This window comes from Rhinatrema bivittatum, chromosome 9, assembly GCF_901001135.1.
Source record: "Rhinatrema bivittatum chromosome 9, aRhiBiv1.1, whole genome shotgun sequence".
In the NCBI taxonomy this organism is placed as follows: domain Eukaryota; kingdom Metazoa; phylum Chordata; class Amphibia; order Gymnophiona; family Rhinatrematidae; genus Rhinatrema; species Rhinatrema bivittatum.
Window position 1 is genome coordinate 24,297,244 of NC_042623.1, and position 23,531 is coordinate 24,320,774.

Consider the following 23,531-nt stretch of genomic DNA (forward strand, 5'->3'; position numbering starts at 1 on the left):
TTGCATATACGGAGTCTCTATGATTTGCAAATATATTATGCATATTCACTGTGGATATCCTGAAAACCTGACTAGCTGTGGGGATCCCCGAGACAGCTTGGAGAAGAGACGGCTGAGGGGGGATATGATAGAGGTGTTTAAAATCATGAGAGGTCTAGAACGGGTAGATGTGAATCGATTTTTTACTCTTTCAGATAATAGACTAGGGGGCACTCCATGAAGTTAGCATGTGGCACATTTAAAACTAATCGGAGAAAGTTCTTTTTCACTCAACGCACAATTAAACTCTGGAATTTGTTGCCAGAGGATGTGGTTAGTGCAGTTAGTATAGCTATATTTAAAAAAGGATTGGATAAGTTCTTGGACGAGAAGTCCATTACCTGCTATTAATTAAGTTGACTTAGATAATAACCACCACTATTTCTAGCAACGGTAACATGGAATAGACTTAGTTTTTGGGTACTTGCCTTGCCTTGTTGGAAACAGGATGCTGGGCTTGATGGACCCTTGGTCTGACCCAGTATGGCATGTTCTTATGTTCTTAGGTTTGGGAAGCCCTGTTCTAATGTTTATCCTCTTGGCTTCTCTTGCTGTGACAACTTGGGTCCTGCTTTCTCTGGCTACTGTCTTTGCCAGTCCTGTCATGCAATTGACTTGAGGTTTTCACTAAAAACATTTTTTTTCTGATAGATAACACAAAGCTGCTGCATCTTCATAGACTGAAATGTGCCATAGTCATAAAAAATTCAGGAACAGTTTTGGTCAAGACTCTTAGAGATTTCACTAGCTGAGGATTTAAATTCATGCAAAGAATGTTTCAGAATCCTGATTTTGGATCACGCTCCAGAATTGTGAATTTTTAAACGAAAACTTATATCCTGGAACAATTTTGGGTTTGAAAAATCCTGATCCTCACATGTTATAATTTACATTCTCTGTACGTACCCAGATGAGTCCAGAATCCTCCCTTTTAGCAGATGGAGACAGAGAAAGTTTCACAGGCACCGCCTCTTAACATGGTGTGCCACCTGCAGCACCTCAGTATTTATCTGTCTCCAGCAGATGGAGGAAGTGCAAAACCTGCAGTTGTGTACCTGGCGTGTTAAAAAAAAAAAAAAAAAAAAAAAAAAAAAAAAAAAGTGGTTCGATTGAGTGAAGATTTCTCTCCCAGGAAGGAGGTTGGCAGGTCCTGGTGCGACCATCCCTCCTGGTCATAGAGGTGGATGAGCAGGGGTTGGGGACCCTAGATTGCTCACTAGATTTCACCTCGCCTCCAGGAGTATTGGGAGAAGCCTCTGCCGCACTTCAGATAAGATTGTTCTTTTGGTATCTTTTATAAATTAAAAAAAAGAAAGAAATCAAGGGAAGCAGGTATGTTTACTTTGCTTTAATCTCCCATCACCGGTGGTAGATGGAGACAGCTTTAGCAGCACATATTTTGTGTTCAGCTCTCACTGCTTTCGTACCTCGGGTGTCTGCTGCCCAGTTGAAGCCGGGTCCTGATCATGCTGAAGGGGTGCCAATGCACTGCATGTGGTGACAGCTCCATACGCCTTTCTCGTTTTGGCTGCTGTTCCTGTTGCCTCTCTGGAGAGGGCACATTGGGAGGGACTGCGGCGGTAGCTCTGAAACAGTGTGGCCCTGGTGGGCCGAAGGCTGCAATGCTAGGGGCTGACTATCTGTTCCCGCTGAGTGTGGAAACGGCAGCCACCTTGGACACGCTTGCCATTAAAGAGAAGGCTGCAGCGGGGGAGGGTATCTCCCACCCGAGCTTTTTCCAGCCGAGTTCAGTTCCAAAGAGGCCGAGGGGCCCATGGGGGGCAGTTGGAGGAGGAGACTGATCCTCTGGAAGCAGATTCTGATGGTGCCTCTTCTTTTTCACCTGAGTTTGTGCTGTTGATGCACAAAGCATTTTTAGCCCGCAAGGCCGTGGAGCAGCCGTTTCCTAAGCGGAAGATGGCAGAACCTCCCCCCAGAAAGAATTCCAGATTTTTGGGGGCCACTAAGATTCAGAGGGTCCTTGGTCCTTCCAGGTCAAGGGCCACTGAGGAGGGTTTCTCGAAGGAGTCTGATTGGGTATTGCCATCAGGAGATGGTTCTCCTGAAGCTGATCCTTCTTGATTCCCACAGGATCTGGAAGAGGACGTAGGAAAAGTCCCAACAATGGAAGGTGATGATCCCAAGATGATTTTCTTGTTTCAAAGGGAGGAGCTCGGGCTTCTGGTCCTGGCGGAATTAGGAATAACCATTCCACAGAACTAGGCTGACCTGGAGGAAGTGGATCCAGTCATGACCACCTTGAGGGGTCCAGCCAAGACTTTTCTTTTTCACAGGTCAGATAAAGAGTTGGTGGTCAGGGAGTAGGATACTCCAGAGACTGGCCTTAAGGTTAGCAGGGCTATGGATAAGCTTTATCCTTTGCCCAAAGACACTTTGGAGGTCTTGAGGGTGCTGAAGGTGAATGCTTCAGCCTCAGCAGTTACAAAAATGACCACCATTCCAGTAGCTGGCACAGCAGCTCTTAAGGATTTGCAGGACAGGAAGCTTGAGGTACATCTTAAGATCTTCGAAGTGTCTACTGTGGGCATCCGTGCAGCAGCTTTATGCTCCGGGCTAGTTTGAGATGGGTACAGCAGTTGCAGAGTGCCAGAGATATGTCACCACAGGAGTCCAAATAGATGGAGCAATTGGAGACTGCGGTGGCTTATGGTGCGGCTGCTATGTATAACCTCATCTGCAGTTATTCCAAGACCATGACGTCCACAGTTTCCGCTAGCAGGCTTCTTTGGTTAAACTGGTCAGTGGACGTTTCATCAAAGGCTTAGCTGGGCGCATTGCCTTTTTAAGGGAAAACGTCTGTTTGGGGAAGACTTGGAGCAGCTGATCAAATATCTGGGAGATAAAGTACACAAGCTACTGGAGGACAAGCCTAAAGGTTCCAAAGGATTTCTCCCAGTGCACTCTCTGTTTCAGGGGCAAAGGCATTTCTGTCAGAGCAGAGCTCTGGCTGCTGGCCAAAGTTACACCTTGGGGAGGTCACGGTCCAGGAGCCAGCCATGTCAGGGGCTCAGCTGGCTGAGATGGCTCTGGCCAGGGTAGTGGCAGAGTCAAAACTGAACAATGAGGCGAGGCCAGCCTGCTCCTCTGTTCCAGTTATCGGAGGTCATCTGACTCATTTTTATGAGGAGTGGGTCAAGATCATGTCGGACCAGAGGGTTCTAAGCATGATAGGACAAGACTATGCTTTAGAATTTGCTCGGCCGCTCAGAAACCTGTTTATGGTGTCTCCCTGTGCCTTGGTGGAGAAGAAGCTGATTGTCCAACAGACTATTCAGTGGCTGCGAATGCTGGGGGCCATTATTCCCGACCCTCAGGACGAACCGGGAACGGGGCGTTATTCCATTTATTTTGTGGTGCCAAAAGAGGGAACCTTTTGTCCAGTTCTGGAATTAAAAAAGATAGGAAAACTTAATTCTAAAAGTTTCCTGTTTCGGATGGAGACTCTGAGGTCCATCAGTGGTGAGAAGCAGGAAGTTTTTGGCTTCCTTGGATCGGGAGGAGGCATATCTGCACATTGGGATACACCAGGATCATCAGAAGTACCTCCGGTTTATGATACTGGGGAGGCATTTTCAATTTTGCGCTCTCCCGTTCGGTCTAGCAATAGCCCCAAGGACCTTCACCAAAGCGATGATGGTGGTGGCGGTAGCCCTCAGAAAGGAGGGCATGCTGGTCCACCTGTAACTGGACGATTAGCTCATTTAGGTGAAGTCATAAGACCTTTGCAAACAAGTGGTGGACATGGTGGTGCAACGCCTGAGTTCATTGGGATGGATAGTGAATCTGTCCAAGAGTCACCTTTCTCCTTCGCAGGTTCTGGAGTTCTTGGACGCAAGCTTTGATACCTGAGTGGGGAAGGGTTTTCTCACGGAGGAGCGGATTGTCAAGCTGTGGGCTCAAGTTTGGAACCTGTTAGAGGTCAGAGTTCCCAGGGTCTGGGATAACTTGCAGGTCCTCTGTTTCATGGTTTCAACCTTGGGAGTTAGTCCTGTGGGTGTTTTCTCATATTAGATGTCTACAGAAAGCATTGCTATCCCAGTGGGATTCGATATTAGAGCAGCTTCATCTTCCACTACTGCTTACTGAGTCTGCCAGGTTCAGTCTTTCACAGTGGCTTGGCCGGGACCATTTGTGCCTAGGGGTGGACCTTGAGGTGCTACAGTGGACAGTAGTGACTACAGATGCCAGTCTCTCTGGTTGGGGAGTTGTGTGTCAGTCCCAGTCTGCGCGAGGACAATGGTTGGCGGAGGAAGCGGCCTGGTCCATCAGTCGCCTAGAGATGAGAGCGGTGCAGTTGGCCCTGCAGGAGTTTCTTCCTCTTTTGTGCAACTGTGCAGTCAGTCCTGTCCGACAATGCGACGACGGTGGCCTACATCAATCACCAGGGAGGTACCAAGAGCTAAGTGTTTGCTGTGGAAGCAGAGATGTTGCTCTGCCCAGGACATCAGAATCTGTCCTTGATAGCTGCCTTGCACATAGCGGAATCTGACTACATTCAAGCGGATTTTCTCAGCCAGCAACGTTTGGACCCAGGATAATGGGAGCTCTTGAAGGAGGCAGTGACCTAATTTCTTGCAGATGAGGCGTTCCTCATATGGATATCATGGCAACTCAGAGGAATGCCAAGGCGCAGCACTTCTTCAGTTGGAGAAGAGCACAGAGCAGAAGGGGTTGATGCCCTGGTTCTTCCTTGGCCGCATGACATTCTGATCTATGTGTTTCTGCCATGGCCACTGGTGGACAAGATTCTGAGGAGAATAGAGATCCATCCAAGTCCATTCAGGAAAAGTGATTATCGTGGCTCTGGAGTGGCCACGAAAGCCTTGTTTTGCAGATTTGGTCAATCTAGCAGTGCATGGCTCCTTGAGACTGGGCCATCTGCCTAAGCTTCTAAGACAGGGCCCTATATTTTCAGATCAAGCGGATCGCTCCTGAACGTAATCCACTTTGAAGCACTGAAAAAAAAAGTGTTAAAAGTGGAATATAAAAATCTAAATAAACAAATAGTGGCTTGGCTTTTCAAAGGAAGCAATTAAGGAAAGGATATCCTGAAGATGTTGTTTCTACTCTGCACGCTCGTAAGTCTTCTACTTCCTTGGCATATGTCAGGGTTTGGAGAGTTTTTCAGGCTTTGTGTACAGAGCAGGGGGTTGATCCTCGGCAAGTTTCGGTGATGCAGATTCTGGCCTTTTTGCAGAGAGGCCTGTCGAAGGGTTTGTCCTTTAGTTCCTTAAGAGTGCAGGTGTCGGCCCTGGGCTTCTTGTGAGGCAAGGTTCATGAAACAGCCCTAGCTGCACATCCAGATGTGGCACGTTTACTCCAAGGGGCAAAGCATCTGCACCCCCCTGTTCATCAGGTGTGCCCTTCTTGGAGCCTTAATTTGGTCCTCAAGTGCATGTGTGAGGCATCATTTGAACCTCTGAAGAGGGCCACTGTAAAAGATCTGACTTTGAAGGTGGATTTTTTGGTGGTGATTTGTTCAGCCAGGAGGGTGCCTGAACTTCAAGCCCTGTCATGTGGACAACCTCTTTCGTGGATTTCGGATTCCGGAGTCTCTCCGATGACTGTTCCATCTCTTCTGTCGAAGGTAGCTTCAGCGTTCCACTTAAGTCAGTTGGTGGAGCTTCTGGCTTTTACAAAATTGGAGGTTGGTGCGCCTTATACAAAACAATTAAGACGGATGTCAGAAGGGCTTTGTGGTATCTGGAGGTCACTAATAGTTTCAGATTCAGATCACCTTTTTGTGCTATGGAGTGGTGCGAAAAAGGGTCAGAAAACGCCATGCAATTGCGAGGTGGTTGAAGGAGGCTATTGGGTCTGCATATATCTGCCGTGGTTGTCCTATCCCAGAGGGATTAAGGGCTCATTCTACCTGTTCCCAGGTGGCATCCTGGGCAGAATGCCACCTGGTGTCGCCGCAAAAGATTTTCAGGGTGGTTACTTGGAAGTCTTTACATACTTTTGCCAGGCACTACCATTTGGATATCTGGGCCCCGGACGTTGACAGCTTTGGTGAAACTGTTCTTTGAGCAAGACTCTCACAGTCCTACCCTGGTTAGGGAAGCTTTGGTACATCCCAGGAGTCTGGACTGATCTGGGTATGTAAAGGGAAAGGAAAATTGGGTCTTACCTGCTAATTTTCGCTCCTGTACTACCATAAATCAGTCCAGAATCCCACCCAGTGGTGGAGAGAAGTTTTAGAGATTCCTCTCAGATCTGTTTTTGTTCTTGAATAATTCTGAAGAGTGGCACAGGTTTCTCATTAATCTTTTCAATAGAATTTTTGAATTGAATTATAAATTTTACTCTCTCCTTTTCTCGTTCCAGGGAATTCGATGGTGTTGGAAACTTTTTTGACTTTTTTTATGCTTGGGTATTTAGTAATACTGAGGAGCTGCAGGTGGCACATCGGGTTAAGAGGTGGTGCCTGTGAAACTTTCTCCATCTGCTGGAGGGGAGGCAAAACCCAGGAGTTTGCACTGATCTGTGGTACTACAGGAACAAAAATTAGCAGGTAAGAACAAATTTTCCTATCACAATCACTAGACCCTGTTTCTGAAACCTTCCTTAAAATATGATCTCAAATACATCTTTTTGAGAGTGGTCAACAGTCTATGAAATCTTGTCTTCTGGCTGAGATCTTTTTGTCCTTTTGGTGGTCCTACCTATTTGCCAAGCCAATATCCTGCTTCCGTAGGTTTGGGCAAGAGTCGCAATGAATAGGCAGCTGCTGGATCACATGGACTCATGGACTGCCAAATTCAGAAACGTAAGCTCCTATGCTTTCATTTCTAAAAATAAATGTGCTTTTTTTTCCCCAAATATGCTTGTCTTTTACTTTTAAAGGCATTCTTTAACTAAACTGTGTTAAACATCTAAATTCTAAAGCCTATTGAATTGTTTTTTAAGTTAATTTTAGATGTCATACTGCTTAATCATGCACTGTAAAATATTGCAGTAATATACAAATAAGCGAGGAACAGCATAGCATACACTGTAAACAGCCTGTTGAGATTGGTTGAAGCTAGTTCACATTTTATGGCTAACTGTACTTAAATTACTTGAGTTTCTTCATCCTTAAATATAACTTTCCTAGCGGGTAGCCAGATGGACTCAGGACCCAGTGGGTTATGTGCGCCCCTGTTAGCAGATGGAGACAGTCAGGTTTCAAAGCTGATGTCTCCCTAGATATACCCCTGCAGTGACCTCAGCCATTCAGTATCTCTGTCTCCTAGCAGATGTGAATGCTATCACCACACAAGCAGTGGTGTTTAGCAGGATTGCAGCACTAAACCAAAGGAGAAAATTTTACCTTCAAATTGAAAGGAATATTGAGCCCTGCTCTCCTGCGGTGATACCGAAGGGTCCCTCCCCCAGTAGAGAATGCCTGAGATGATTTCCGAGATCCCTCAGAGGTGTGCCGTGGACCTTGCTGCTGAAACAGCTGAAATGCAGTGGATGCAGAAGCAGAGCACGTCAGTGAAGGCCTAAGCCCTCTCTCCCTGCAGCCGGAGACAGTCTCTGTACTCAGTTGGTAAGCATTGAGACCAGGTAAGTAGAGAAGAACTCCTCTGATCCAGAGATGTGGAAGGGCTTCGGTAAGCCTTTCCTCTGGTCTCTTTGCTTGGCACGCCAAACCCGTTCAGGTGAGGGAAGGGGGTTTCCGAACGGGTTGAGCAGCCCGCCCCCCCCCCCCCACCCCAGATGGGCTAGGCCCCGCTTCAGGTTCTGTGAACTCTCCATATGGCAATCCAAGGAGGCACCATTTTGCATACAGTTTAGTGCGGTGCAATTCCCACCCCCCTTGTCAGTACGCGTGGTGCCGACCTTCTGCGCATCTAACGTGCGTAAATGCGCGCATAGCTGCTTGCATGAGCGTGCGCACAACTGGCCGCTTAAATCTACACACTCCGAGGCAAGTCTTTGGGTGCTTCAGAGGCATTAACCGGCTAAATGCACAAGCTACAGAGGTTATGGCGCCGGCAGCAAAGAAGCTCAGACGACACTCCCTTTGTGCAGCCTGCCATATTAGGGCTGCACAGTCTGACCTGGAATCCTGCCTGTGTCAGCACTGTGAGGGGAGGCCCAGGGAGGGCTGGATTCTCAAAACTTTTCCAAGTTTGGCTCATCTCAGTCGGAGGACGGGTCAGCCACAACCAATATCTGGCAGCACCGCTGCATCCTTCCCGGAAGAGGGCAGTTCAGCGGCCCCTACCCCGGTTCCTCCTGGGCCAGATATGGACCTGGCGGCCTATTGGTTGGAATTTTTTCAGGGCCTCCAAGCCTTCATTCAGGCACAGTCAGCTCAGGCTGAGCCCCAACTGGGAAGGCCTTGCGCTCCCAGCCCTGTCAGCATGCCTCGGGACATGCCTTGCCTCACCAAGGGTATCACTGACAGGGGACCCAGACACCACGGATGACAATGGGGATTCATTGGAGGATGAGAAAATCCCTCCAGGCCTGGAGCCATACAGGACCATGCTTTGATTTTTCCACAAAGATGAATTACTGGCCCTAGTCACCCAGACCCTGAAGACTGGGAGTTCTGGGCACGGACCCTATGTCTGAGCCAAAGAAGAACCCCATCCTGGTGTCTCTTCGGAAAACCTCTTGCTATTTCTCGATGCTGGAAGCCATCCAGGAGTTGATTGACCTGGAATGGCACACTCTGGAAGCAAGTTTTAAAGGAGGTCGGGCCTTGGAAGCCTTGTATCATCTGGACCCAGTGGTCAAGGAATGCATGCATTTCCTGAAAGTGTGGACACCCTGGTCTGTGCCATCTTGAAGTGAATGACTATCCCTGTAGAGGGAGGAGCGGCCGTGAAGGATACTCACGATAGGTGGTTGCAATCCATCCTTAAGCAAGCCTTTGACGTGACAGTAATGACATTGCAAATCGCTTCCTGTTGTGCCCTGGAGGCTCGCTCTTGTCTGCTTCTTGAGAGAGGCAGATGGCTCCGGGGCACATGCCGGAGAGGCGATTGAACCCACCGCAGCCTTCCTGGCGGATGTAAGCTCGCACCTAGTGTATACCTCGGCAAGAGGAGCAGCCTCACTGGTGGCAGCCAGAAGACAGCTATGGTTGCGAAACTATTCAGCTGGCACAACTTCTAAGGCGACCCTCACAAAGATGCCCTTTAAGGCAGTGGTCCCCAACCTTTTTTGCACCAGGGACCGGCTTCAAGCAAGACCAATTTTCCATGGCCCGGCAGGGCAGGGCGGGGCTTTGGTCATATGAGAGCGGGGTTATGGAGGGGGTTGGATTTTAGTGCACACTTATCATTTAATTATGACATTTATAATGTGAATGTGACTCAACTCACCATAGGTTCTCATATGCATGGCACACTGACCCATGATCGTCATGGGGCTAGATGTAAAAGTACAGTTTGTATCCACGGGAACCCCCCTGACCCACAATAATGGATGTAAAGCAGAATTATGACATTCCCCATACAACTCACCCTACAAAAAAGATATTCTGGTTTTGGTGACATCTCAGTAACAGTAACTCAAACTCCTTCTACTTCCAGGCTCAATAGCCCTACTTATGAAAAGACAGCAGTTTACCACCAATGCATGTCCTCTTGAGAAAACACAACAAATAAGACCGATACAAACGCTTACATGCTAGCAAAATATTTCATCTCGGTAACAGACACAGAACCGACCTAACATACTCCCAGGATCTGTAGTAATGCACATAAACTAATCTGCACACAGTTGCACCTGTATTATGGAATACACTCAAACAGGAGCAACCCTATCTATGAAAAGGCAACACTACAAATATTAAATCAGGTCCTAAAAACCAATACACCTCTTATTAGGAAAACAGAACTAGCAAGCAGCTATAGATCCCCACACAGAAATAATTGTAAAACTACTAATAAGCAGAATAAATGTTTCAAAACAGCTATGAACAGAATAACATCCAACAATTAAAAACTCATAAAAACTATTAAACATTCTCCAAACACCAATAAAATATTTCAAAAAAGCAGACATCACACAATTAAAATGGCAGTCAAGAAAAATAAACTTAAAAAGCCACTTTTACTTACCCCCTCCAGCAGCTGTCCTACTCCCCTTCCCTGCAGGCCGTGGCACACACCAGAAGCAGCAGTAGAAGCTAAGCTCTATACTTATGGTCCTCTTCCTTAGTGCCCATGACTCACACATGGGGGCAAGACACCAGTCATGCCCCCATGACCAGTTTCTGTGTCTCACACACCAATCATCTCCCAAACAGTCTTTGGCACACACACACCAGTCACCTTCCTGAAGTTTCTCTCATGCCATACACACACACAGGCTTCCCACTCCCGTGTTCTACTTATATATATGGGCTTCTCACTCTCATAATCACTTTCTCTGTCTCTCTCTCTCACACACACACACAGTCACCAGTCTCTCACTCCCATGTTCTCTTTCAGATATACAGGCTTCTCCCTCCCATGATGTGTCTCACACACACCCAGGTTTCTCACTCTTCACATGCACAGGCTTCTCATTCCCATAATCACTTTCTCTCTGTTACACACACACCAGTCTCTCTCATTTCCATGCTCACTCTCCACGTGCACAGGCTTCTCATTCCCTGAATCACATTCTCTCACATTCACACACACCAGTCTTTTTCTCTCACACACACCATCACCTTACCAAGCAGTCTCTCTCTCTCATGCATGCACACTCACCCAGGTTTCTCACTCCCATGCTTTCTTTCACCCCCACAACACCAGGCTTCTTACGCCCATGCTTTCTCACATACCCAGACTTCTCACTTCCATGCTTTTTCTCTCTCACACACACACACATCAGTCACCTCCCTGAGCAATCACTTTCATTGTCTCTCACATATATATACACACACACACACACATCAGCTCTCTGACCAGTCAATCACACACATGCTGGCTGGCTGGCTGCCTGATTCTCTCTCTTTCTCTCACTCACTTCCTCTCTCCCCCCCCCCCCTCCCCCGAGCACAAACGGTAGCTGCACCACCTCCTCCTCCAGCCCCCGCAGGCCAAGAAAGAAGAATCCCATCGGCCACGGGAGGCTCACGTTGCTGTCTCCTTTACCTATTATCAGCTGCTTCGATTGCTCGGGGGCTGATGCTGCTGTCGCCGCTGCTATTTTTTTCATGCGGCACGGCTCTTTCTCCTTCCCATGCACCGCGTATCACTTCCTGTTCCGGGTCAGAGGGAGGGGGGGGTGGGGGCGGGAAGAAGAAAAGGCCAGCCGCGGATGCCACAGCTTTTTTTTTTTTTTTTGCACCGCTGCCGTTCCCACTGGGCTTGAACGTGCTGATAGCCCAGCGGCAACGGCAGCAGGGAAGGAAGAGCAGCAGGAGAGACCGGGAGCGCGCGACACACCTGCCGATGCTTGGCGGCGCCGCGGACTGGCAAAAAACTCCCACGGCCCAGTCCGCGGACCGGTGGTTGGGGACCCCTGCTTTAAGGGATCACTCCTATTTGGAAGCGAATTGGAGAAGCTAGCTAGTAAGTGGGGCAAATCTCCAGTGCCCCAGCTACTGGAAGATGATAAAAATAGGACACAGTGCCCCTTGCCCATGAGGGGTAGGGCCAGGGGCTCCTAGCACTTCCGGCCCTACAGAAACTAGTCATTTCAGTCAACAGACAACCAAAGAGGAACAGTTCGTGCTCAAGTTCGACCTGAACTTCCCAATGACTGTCCGACCCATCTACGGAAAGAGGAGATAGGGGGCCGACTTTCTCTCTTCTATCAGCGGTGGGTACTGGACAATCATACGAGAAGGTTATGTTCTGGAATTTCACAGCATCCCTCAGGACAGGTTCATGATGTCACCTTGCCACTCCAGCACAAGAAACTGGCAGTGGAATCCACACTAAGGCTTCTCAGTCTGAGGGCTGTAACTCTGGTACCTATACCCCAAGTAAATACAGGGTGTTATTCCATCTATTTCATCATGCCCAAGAAAGAGGGTTCATTCTGCCCCATTCTGATCTCAAGAGCATCAACTGTCTGCCTACTGAGGAAATCCGCCTGCATATTGTCCACTCCTGTGACGTGTGAGGCTGCAATCCCCTTGAGTTGACGCTCTGCCCACACAAACAATAGCTCCCGAGCCACAGCATGATTCTTCTTCCCTGCTTGGCGGTTGAAGTCTGCCATCGTTGTCTCATTGTCCGAAAACACTCAAACCAGCCGTCCCTGGATCAAAATCAAGAATGCCTCCAGGGCTTTGCATACAGCCCTTGTCTCCAGATGATTGATCGACCAGGACGCCTCCGCCGTTGACCAGGTACGCTGCCCCCCCAGCCCTTGAGACTGGCATCTGTCATCACCACCCAGTCTGGGCCCTCCAGATCCACTCCCTCGATAGCCACCATGAAAGATTGGACCTGCATTCTCCTAGAAAAGGCAACAGATGATACTCCTTCAACAGATTTCACCTGGACAAAAGCGCTCTTTGCAATGTACACATGTGAGAGAGGGCCACGGAACCAAACCGTCGAGGCCATGGAGCCCAGTACCTGTAAGCAGTCCCATACTTTTGGTTCTGACAGACTCAAGAGTTGCATCATCTGTGCTTGCAATTTTGTCAATCTGTCCGCATTCAGCAACTTCCTGCCCTTCTGGATATCGAAGCAGGAACCTAGATACTCTATTGACTGAAACGGGACCAGGTGACTCTTTGCCACATTGATCACCCAACCCAGAGAACTGAGGGTGTTCATCACTCATAGCACTGACTGACCACACTCCACCTCAGTCTTCGCCCGAGTAAGCCAATTGTCTAGATATGGATGTACCAGAATCCCTTCCTGTCTCAAGGTTGCCACCACTACCACCATTACTTTTGTGAAGGTTTGGGGAGCCGTAGCCAGAACCCAAAACTGGAAGGCGTTTGACAGAGCTCCTCATGAGAGGCTTCTAGGAAAAGTAAAAAGTCATGGGATAGGTGGCGATGTCCTTTCGTGGATTACAAACCAGCTAAAATTCTAAGGTGTAACCGTCTTATGACCTCTAGAACCCACCGGTCCGAGGTGATCTTGGCCCACTCCTCATAAAAACGGGACAACCTGCCCCCTATCACATTCCAGTATTGTATACTAATCTGTTTGGTTTCTTGATTATATTGTATACTAATCTGTTTGGTTTCTTGATATTAGATTGTTGTAAGATTCAAAAACCCCACACAAAAAAAAAATAAAAATTCCCAGTATCCCTCTAATTGTATAGCTGTCATATAATCTGTTTCAAATTGGGATATAAGTGCTGTGGGATCATTTACTAGCTAAAGGACAAGTAAACTTTCAGAAAGTGTCTTGCCCTACCCAGCTTGACCTAGGTATAAACTGTTTAACTCCCTCCCACCCTACCCCTCTGCCCACCCACCCCTAGGTTTGTATTTCTAATGTAGTCATCCTAACTTCATAATAGGCAACCAGATAAAGTAGTAAATTGATTATTCCTTAGGTGTACCAATCAAATAACTTACCTAAATGAGTACTATTCAATGCAACTGCTGTGGAGCCTTTATATTGAGGGAAATCATATGGAAACTTAAGGCTTGCCTCTTTTGTTCAAAACTCTCTACCTTGGAAAAGGAGCTGGATGACTTTAAAGCTGAATTAGCTTCAATAAAGAGAGTCTCAACCATGGTACATTATTCAGGAAATAATTTCCACTTACCACTGAATAACCAAAACTCAAGAAAAAAGAGATTTACTGTGGGCTCAGGTAGGATAAGACCTGTAACCCACAGACACCCATCATTGAAAGCTGTGCAGCCCACAACTCTATCCCCCCACTCACACAGGCCATTAAGGAACTTAAAAAGTATTACAGTGGGCTCTGGTAGAATAAGACCTGTGTTCCGTAGACACACACTGTATCAAGTGCAACAAGTACAAAATGCCTTCTCTGTATTAAATTCTGAAGAAGTCCTTGAGAAAAAGATTGAAATGTTATCGGAAAAGAGAGAAAAAACCCAATGCATACAGAAATTCCAGATCAGAAACCAAAGGAAAAAGTTCACGGTGATGGATGACTCTGTCATCAGAGGCATTAATCTCTTCCCTTGCACAAATGCAAAGAGAAAAGTGGATAACAAAACTCAACTAAATAGGTCACAAAAGGAGTCCAGGAACAGCAGTAACCTGAACAAAGAAAGCTGGAAAGCTATTAGCACAAATGCTCGTAGTTTGGGTAATAAAATCCCAGAGCTGCAAGCCCTAATGGTGGAGGCGGACTTGGACGTTGTTGCTGTCATGGAAACGTGGTTTACGGAATCTCATGGCTGGTATACGGCAATACCAGGCTATAACTTGTTAAGGAAGGACAGAGAGGATAGGAAAGGGGGAGGAGTGGCTCTTTATGTCAGAAACAATATCCAAGCATCTGAGCTGCAAGGAAGATGGGGCAAAGAAGAAGCACTATGGGCCGACTTAAAAAAAGATGGGGCATCCATTTTTATTGGAGTGGTTTACAGGCCTCCAAACCAAAAGGAAGAGCTGGACAGAGATCTGGTTGAAGACATCCACAGGATAGCAAAGAAAGGAGAAGTGGTGATCGTTGGAGACTTTAATATGCCAGATGTAGACTGGAGAATCCCATCTGCAGAATCTAATAATAGTAGAGAAATAGTAGATGCCCTGCAAGTAGCTTTGTTCAAACAAATGGTAATGGAACCCACGAGAGAAGGAGCTATACTCAAAGATCTCACTAATGGAGATAATGTCTCAGACGTCCAGGTGGGTGCCCACCTCAGCACCAGTGATCATCAAACAGTATGGTTTAATATCACAAAAAGGACACGGAAAAGAAGCACAAAAACCCAAGTTTTGATGTTCAAAAATACAGACTTTGATGAAATGGGGAAGTACCTGGAGGAAGAACTAAAAGGCTGGGAAAACGAGAGAGATGTGGATCAACAGTGGACCAATCTAAAAGGAGCAATTACCAAGGCAACTAATCTATGTTAGGTTTCATTTTTCTTTTGCTTTTCTTTACTTTTCTATCTGGTTCTCAAAGGAGGTGGCTGACAAAATAAAGGCTAAAAGAACAGCGTTCAAGAACTATAAAAGATCCCAAAAGGAGGAGCACAAAGAAGAATATCTGGTAGAACTGAGGGAGACGAAGAAATTAATCAAGATGGCAAAAAGTCAAGCGGAAGAGAGGATTGCCAAAGAGGTAAAGAGTGGTAACAAAACATTTTTCAGATACATCAGTGAAAAGAGAAAAGTTCAAAGTGGTATAGTGAAATTGAAAGGTGGAAAGGATCAATGTGTGGAGAGACGAAGAAATGGCAGAAATATTAAATGAATACTTCAGTTCTGTGTTCACTAAAGAGGACCCTGGAGAAGGACCGTCACTAGTTAACAAGAAACTGGAGGGGAATGGAGTAGATGTAACTCCATTTACAGTAGAAAATGTATGGGAAGAGCTGGAGAAACTGAAAGTGGACAAAGCCATGGGGCCTGATGAAGTTCATCCCAGAATACTGAGGGAGCTCAGAGATGTGCTGGCGGGTCCGCTGTGTGACCTGTTCAATAGATCCCTAGAAACGGGAGTGGTGTCGAATGATTGGAGGAGTGGTGGTGGTCCCACTTCACAAGAGTGGGAACAGAGAAAAGGCTGGTAACTACAGACCGGTTAGCCTCACTTCGGTGGTGGGAAAAGTAATGGAGTCACTGTTGAAAGAGAGAATAGTGAGCTATCTACAGTCGGGAGAATTGCTGGACCAGAGGCAGCATGGATTCACCATTGGAAGATCCTGTCGGACAAATCTGATTGACTTTTTTGACTGAGTAACCAAGGAATTGGATCAAGGAAGAGCACTCGATGTCATCTACTTGGATTTCAGCAAAGCTTTTGATACTGTCCCGCACAGGAGACTGATGAATAAAATGAGAAGCTTAGGAGTGAGTGCCGAGGTGGTGGCCTGGATTGCAAACTGGTTGACGGACAGAAGACAATGTGTGATGGTAAATGGAACTCTCTCTGAAGAGAGAGCGGTTTTAAGCGGTGTACCTCAGGGATCGGTGTTGGGACCGGTCCTTTTCAGTATCTTTGTGAGCGACATTGCGGAAGGGATAGAAGGTAAGGTATGTCTTTTTGCGGATGACACTAAGATCTGCAACAGAGTGGACACGCCGGAAGGAGTGGAGAGAATGAGACTGGATTTAAGGAAGATGGAAGAGTGGTCAAAGATATGGCAGCTGACATTCAATGCCAAGAAATGCAGAGTCATGCATATGGGGAGTGGAAATCCAAATGAACTGTATTCGATGGGGGGAGAATGGCTGATGTGCACGAGACCTTGGGGTGATGGTGTCTAATGATCTGAAGTCGGCGAAACAATGTGACAAGGCGATAGCTAAAGCCAGAAGAATGCTGGGCTGCATAGAGAGAGGAATATCGAGTAAGAAAAGGGAAGTGATTATCCCCTTGTACAGGTCCTTGGTGAGACCTCACCTAGAGTATTGTGTTCAGTTCTGGAGACCGTATCGCCGAAGAGACAGAGACAAGATGGAGGCAGTCCAGAGAACGGCGACCAAAAAGGTGGAAGGTCTTCATCAAACGACTTATGAGGCGAAATTGAAGAATCTAAATATGTACACCCTGGAGGAAAGGAGGAGCAGAGGTGATATGATACAGACTTTCAGATACTTGAAAGGTTTTAATGATCCAAAGACAACGACAAACCTTTTCCGTAGGAAAAAAATCAGCAGAACCAGGGGTCACGATTTGAAGCTCCAGGGAGGAAGATTCAGAACCAATGTCAGGAAGTATTTCTTCACGGAGAGGGTGGTGGATGCCTGGAATGCCCTTCCGAAGGAAGTGGTGAAGACCAGAACTGTGAAGGACTTCAAAGGGGCGTGGGATAAACACTGTGGATCCATAAAATCAAGAGGCCGTCAATAAAGAGTGGGTGGCTCGCCAGAATGACGGCTACTGCCTGGAGATAATACCCTTATTCAATAAACATACACATGGTTACTGTGACTCCAACATCGCTCTAAGCTACAACAGCAAGAGGAAATGTGGAAAAAAGGATTCGCACTCACAAAGCGGGGAGTAGCTGGCTTGTTACGGCGGTTACTACCCCAAACCAAATAAGCCTGATACTTCACTTTCAATGCATATCAGGCATAGCTCTCTGCTTCAACAGCAGGGGAGAAGAAAAACTGATACTTCACGCATATCCAGCATAGCTCCCTGCTTCAACGGCAGGGGAGAAGAAAAACTGATACTTCACGCATATCCAGCATAGCTCTCTGCTTCAACGGCAGGGGAGAAGGAAAAACTGATACTACACGCATATCCAGCATAGCTCCCTGCTTCAACGGCAGGGGAGAAGAAAAACAACCAACAAGGGCTGAATAACATAGTCTGGGTAAAACAAATAAGCATGGGTGTAGCTTGCTTATTGTGGCGGTTACTTCCCCTACTACCCCTAACTAATCAAGCTTGATATTTCACTTGGATGCAGCTCCATCACTGCTCTCTACATTAATGGTGGGGGTGGAAGGGAAATAGAACCAAAGAACTAAGAGAAACAGATAAGTATGAGAAAAAAATGTGTGAAGCTTGCTGGGCAGACTGGATGGGCCATTTGGTCTTCTTCTGCCGTCATTTCTATGTTTCTGTGTTTCCAACAAGGAGTGGAAGGGCATGGCTTCATTGTGAGGCCTTACACCCCCTTTCCGGAACCACTTCTGGAGGATCTGCTGGTGCCCCAAAAGGGCTACTGATATCCTGACGACTGCTTCAACCCCGATGTTGAATCCCAAAACCAGGACTGGGGTGGAAAGACCTCCTTAATGCTGCTCTTATCCTCTGACAGTCTGTTCTCTTTGGATTCCCCTAGGGACTTCATCAGCTGATCCAGCTCCTTTCCAAATAGCAGTTTTCCCCTTAAAAGGGAGATTGCACAGCTGGGCCTTGGACCACATGTCCACTGACCAATTGCGTAACTACAGAAGCCATCACGGCTGAGACCACACTCTTGGACATACACACCAAATCATACAGTGCATCAGCCACATAGGCCACTGCAGCTGAGCTGACTGGACGGGACTGATCGTCCCGATATATGCCTGCTCTTGAGCCTTCTGAATCCAGCACAAGCAGGCCTGCCGCATCATGCTTGCACACACCTCGGCTCGAAGGCTTAAAGTCAACACCTCAAACATGCGTTTCAGCTGAATCTCCAACTTGTGGTCCTGAGCATCCTTAAGCACAGCTGAACCTGCAACTGGGATTGTGGTTGTCTTCGTCACTGCTGAGAATGCCGCATCCACCTTAGTCTTTAGGTGATCCAAATGCTCCTCCATCCAAGGATAAAGCTTTGCCATAACCTTACCGACCTTCAAGCCCGCTTCCGGGAAATCCCACTCCTGGCTGATCAGCTTCTGTATCTTCTAAGGCAATGGAAAGACCATAGGAGGACCCCACAGTCCATCCAGGATTGGATTCACACCTTCATTATCAGACTCCTCCTGAATCCGCTTAACCCCCAATTCCTCCAACACCTGAGGAATGAGAGACTGCAGCTCCTCTTTCTTAAATAGCTGGACCACCCGAGGGTCATCCCCTTTAGGTACCCCTCCCTCAAGATCTGTATCATCCTTACTTAAATCAGGATCAGGAATCTGACTCCCATCTGGCTCCCCATCCAGGTTCACCCCCTGCGGTGAGACAGAATCCGGCATCTCATCAGTCATCTAGGTCCCTGGGGTCTCCATCCGCACCAGCATGGTGCAACCCTGTGTCCTCCATGGCGGGGGGGGGGGGGGGGGGGTAACAAAGGCCAGGAAGGCCTCCCGCAGCTCGGAAGCTGTGCTGGTTGTATTTGGGAGGGAGGGAGGGAACCTCCCTTTCCACCGGAGACCTTGATTGACAGGGGACTTGGCTACCTCTTGGTCTCCGTAGTCCCCTCCTGCCAGCAGCTGCCTTGGTAAAGGGAAGTACCCTCTTGTTTCTTCTGTTTTAAGTTGGTTTAAATTTAAAAAAAAAAAAAGGAATAGACGGTGCAGGAAGTGGTGAGACTGGACGATGTGCCCTGGATCTCTTGATTCCTGCACCCTTCCTAGCCAGGAAGGCTCTGTGAAGCAGAAGGACGTATTCCGGGGAAAACGCCTCCAGGTCATCGGTCCCCTGAGCAAGGAGACTGTCCTCCAATTGTGCTCCTTCCTCATGGCCATCCTCGGCATACTGCACCGCAGGAGAGAGAGGAGGAGGGGAATCGCTAGAGTCCCAGACAGGAATACCCCCTGGCCACGATCCTCTGCAGGCCCAGTGGAAAGGGAGGTTCCCCCCCCCCCCCCCCCCATATACAACCGTCACAGCTTCCGAGCTGCGGGAGGCCTTCCTGGCCTTTGTTCCCCCCCCCCCCCCCCTGCCCCGTGGAGGACACCTCTGCTCCCGAAGCATAGCCTGTGCAGAGAGAACAGGAATTGTTGGGCCGACCAGAGCCCACAGGCCCTGAATGCCACCATGGTGCCACATGGTCGCACTGCCATGTGGCCACAACGTGCCGCTGCAAAGGAGGCTGCACCACGAGGGAAGCCCTTCTGCACTGTGCAATCACAAGCGGCATGTGGGAAGCCAAGGCAAGCCGAGCGTTGCGCACCAAAGAAAAAAAATTTAGCCACACAGCACAACACATTTTATTGAGTAAAATGCAGGTATGTGATGTAGCTCACGTTTGACATTGATTAAAAATATGGTACTCATTTCATTTATATTTGTTAGAGACTTCAAACATTTTTCTCAAACATTTATTATCCTTGGGCAGGTTACAAATTAGTCTGACAGGCTTGTTTCTCTCAAACCCCATGGGCTACTACCGTCAGAGGTATTCAAACACCCCCCCCCCCCCCCCCCCTGTTTGTCTGTCTGCACCTGAGGGATGGCCCACAAAGGAACCTAACACCTTGGGGAGCTACTCCAATGTCTTGTCTCCAAATGCCAACTTTCAGTCAGAACTGTAGGTGTGACCTCTACCATCTGCTGGAGACAGAGAAATACAGGTCAATACTGAGGGACTGCAATTGGCACTCGGATATGAGGCAGTGTCTCAAAGTTTTTGCTCTCTGCCTCCATTTGCTGGTAGGGATGCAAAACCCACTTGCCTGGACTGATCTGGGTATGTTCAGGAAAAGTAAAATAATTTCACAGTCGGGATTCTATAACAGTTTAATTTTTCATACTCTAAGTAGGATGTATAATGTTTTGGCATAATTAACATGGATTTGTTTTTCTTTTAGTGGATTAGTGAAACCATTTTAGTGCCATTGGTCCATGAGATGGATTCAGTCAACACTCAGATGAGGAGAATGGGATGCCCAGAATTACAAATAGGAGGTGTGTACAGGCCTCAACCATCCTTATGATATCCAACACTAGTGAGTAAAAAGTCTTTAAAATGATAAAATATAGCAGTGACAAATTACTTACATAACTAAAGACTATTATTGGGAAAGTGCACTGGATAAAATTCATGAAACTGTCTTGGATAAGAAGCAATATTCATTAGAGATGTGCAAAGCCTGAACCTTACCGTTCGGGTTGTTTTTGGCCCGCCACAGGAAATTTCGTATTTCCCACGGTTCGGGCCTTTGAAATTCGTTAGTGCACGCTAACTCGAAAACTGAATTTTCCCGAAATTTCGGGAAAATTTGATTCGGTTTTCGGGTTCCCTGAATTTCGTTGAAATTGCCTAATTCGTCCTAAACGATTGCACGTCCCTAATATTCATTTATGTGATTTTTATATTCCGCCTTTCAAGATATCCTACAAGCAGCTGCACACTGTGGCTGGGAGCTGGGGTATCCTTAGCAGTGTGGGCAGGAATAAGTGGGCACACTAGAGGTGCCATCTAATTATTTTCCTGTCATCTGCTGTTACTCTGAAATGGAAGATTGAGTAAAATGCAGAAATGATACGATGTAGCTCACATTTGACATCAAATAAAAAAAAATGGTACTCATTTCATTTATAATTGTTAGAGACTTCAAACATTTTTCTCAAACATTTGTTATTAACTTGGGCAGGTTACAAATTACAGTGTGAGAGGCTTGTTTCTCTCAATTGCGGGCATAGCAATGAGCATTATATTGTCTTATGCAGAAAACCTGCACCTGGTGAATGCAGCAGACACAGAACATCTATATCGGGAGGGCTGGCGTCACGGCACTTGGTCCTGAATATGTGAGAGTGATGTGTCTTTGCAGCACCAGAACGGATCTTCAGTTTGGCTCCCTTTTTGTCTTGCAGAAGCCAGTATTAGTAGTTTAAAGCAAGCGGCTCTGATTAAAGCACCTCTCATTCCTACCCTCAGTACCATTGTGCAGTACTTGGACATTACACCAAACCAAGAATACCTGTTTGAAAGGATTAAAGGTAAGCCCCACATGACAGCTGTATTAACTTCATGTTCCCTGTACGTACCAGGATCAGTCCAGACTGCTGGGTCGTGCCTCCCCTCCAGCAGATGGAGTCAGAAAAGCTGAAAAGCACCCCCTAGATATACTGGTGTGCCACCTGCAATCCCTCAGTATTTTCTCTGACTCCAGATTGAGAGGCATAACCTGCGGTCCTGTTCCTTGCAAATTTCTTCTGTGGTGTACAGGTTTTGTTTTTCAGTCATTTGTTCTAACCCTGACTAGATCAACTGGTTTTACTCTGTTCTGTTTTAAAAAAATAAATATATAAATATATATAGATATTTATATTTATTTATTTCTGCAGGAAGAGGTCTAGTTTATTTTATTCTGGTTTTTCCTTCAAGCAGATTTTCAAGGCAGGCTTGGCAGGGCAATGCCCTAATGCCACATGCCCGGAGGTAATCCCTAGGAACCAGGGGGAGAGTTTACCGGTGGGCCGGTCCGTCAGTCCCCCCCCCAGTTGAATTATTCCAGAAGTCTGAGTCTTCTGAAGGGGGCTTTATTTTTGGTGAAGACTGCTGTTTGAATTTACAAAAAAAAAAAAACCACAGGAGTGATTTCAGTGCCCGTCGATCCTGTTGGTGACAGGCAGGGTACAGTCTCGTTCAGCCCCGGCCTGCCGACCTATTGTCCCGGGGCTCTGGAGGGGGTGACTAGCTCACCTAGTGCGCTTTGTGGGTTGTGCTTACCTTTTGTTTTTTGGCGTGCTTTATTTCTCGTGGTTCTCGTCGCAGCATGCCGCGATATTCGGCCTACGGGGGGGCGGATTCGGCGGTCACGGCCGTGATAAAGCATACTACCATTCCTGTGACCGGGGGCATAGCGCTGAAGGATCTCCAGGATCGGAAGTTGGAGGTCGTATTGAAGCGCATTTTTGAAGTTGCGGCGTTAGGGGTCTGGGCGGCGGTCTGTAGCAGCCTAGTGCAGAGGGCCACTCTCCGCTGGGTCCAGCAGTTGCTCACAGCCCAGGAGCTTCCACCGGATGAAGCGGAGCAGGCTAACTGCCTGGAGGCTGCGGTCGCCTACACGGCGGATGCCTTATATCAGCGGTTCTCAACCGGTGCGTCGCGACACACTAGTGTCTCGCCAAGCACCGGCAGGTGTGTCGCGTGGCTCCCGGTCCCTCCCGTTGCTCGTTCTTCCCTGCTGCCGTTGCCGCCGGGCTATCAGCACGTTCAAGCCCAGCGGGAACGGCAGCGGTGCCAAAAAAAAAAAAAAAAGCTGTGGCATCCGCGGCTGCCCTTTTCTTCTTCCTGCGCCTGCATTCCCCCCCCCCCCCCCCCCCCCCCGGACCCGGAACAGGAAGTGGTGCGCGGGAAGAAGAAAGGCCGTGCCGCAAGAGAACCCACGCCTCGCGCGCCATCACGGCACACATGGGGAAGCGCTGCTGCGGCCGTATGGCCAACCGGTCTTCCAGTTCGGTGGGGGGGGAGCGGAAGCGCCGCGTGCAGCTTCCGCTTCCTCCCCCCAATGCAGGAAGATCAGCTGCCTCTCCTGCTGCCACCCGTTCTCCTGCTATCTTCGGGCGTCGGGCCGTATGGTCCGTCGATCTTCCTGCTTGGGGTGGGGGAGTGGAAGCGTCGCGCACAGCTTCCGCTTTCTCCCCCAAAGCAGGAAGATCAGCTGCCTCTCCTGCTGCCACCAGCCTCCTGCTATCTTCGGGCGTCAGGCCGTATGGTCCGCCGATCTTCCTGCTTGGGGGGGGAGGGAGGAAGCAGACGTTGTGCGCTGCGCTTCCGCTACCTCCCCCCGACAGGAAGTTCGGACGCCCGAAGATAGCAGGAGTCCGGTGGCAGCAGGAGAGGCAGCTGATCTTCCTGCTCTGGGGGAGAAAGCGGAAGGGAAAGGAGAGAGCAGCATGAGCCTCCCGCGATCGATGGAATTCTTCCTTCTTGGCCTGCGGGGGCTGGAGGAGCAGCTACCGTTTGTGCTGGGGGGTGGGGGGGGAGAGGAAGTGAGTGACAGAAAGAGAGAGAAGCAGCCAGCCAGCCTGTGTGTAAGTGAGAGAATGTGTGTGATTGAGAG

General features: G+C 48.1%; 1 protein-coding gene across 4 annotated transcripts in view; it reads left to right on the plus strand.

Annotated features, from left to right (window-relative positions):
- TMEM209 (transmembrane protein 209) overlaps positions 1 to 23,531 on the plus strand; it is a 73,238-nt gene that overhangs the window by 33,526 nt on the left and 16,181 nt on the right. For all 4 annotated transcript variants that reach the window (XM_029616297.1, XM_029616294.1, XM_029616298.1 and 1 more), the window contains exons 8-10: positions 6,758 to 6,829; positions 20,328 to 20,424; positions 21,337 to 21,462. In XM_029616297.1, the coding sequence (XP_029472157.1) occupies positions 6,758 to 6,829; positions 20,328 to 20,424; positions 21,337 to 21,462 (295 nt within the window). The remainder of the gene's footprint in view (positions 1 to 6,757; positions 6,830 to 20,327; positions 20,425 to 21,336; positions 21,463 to 23,531) is intronic.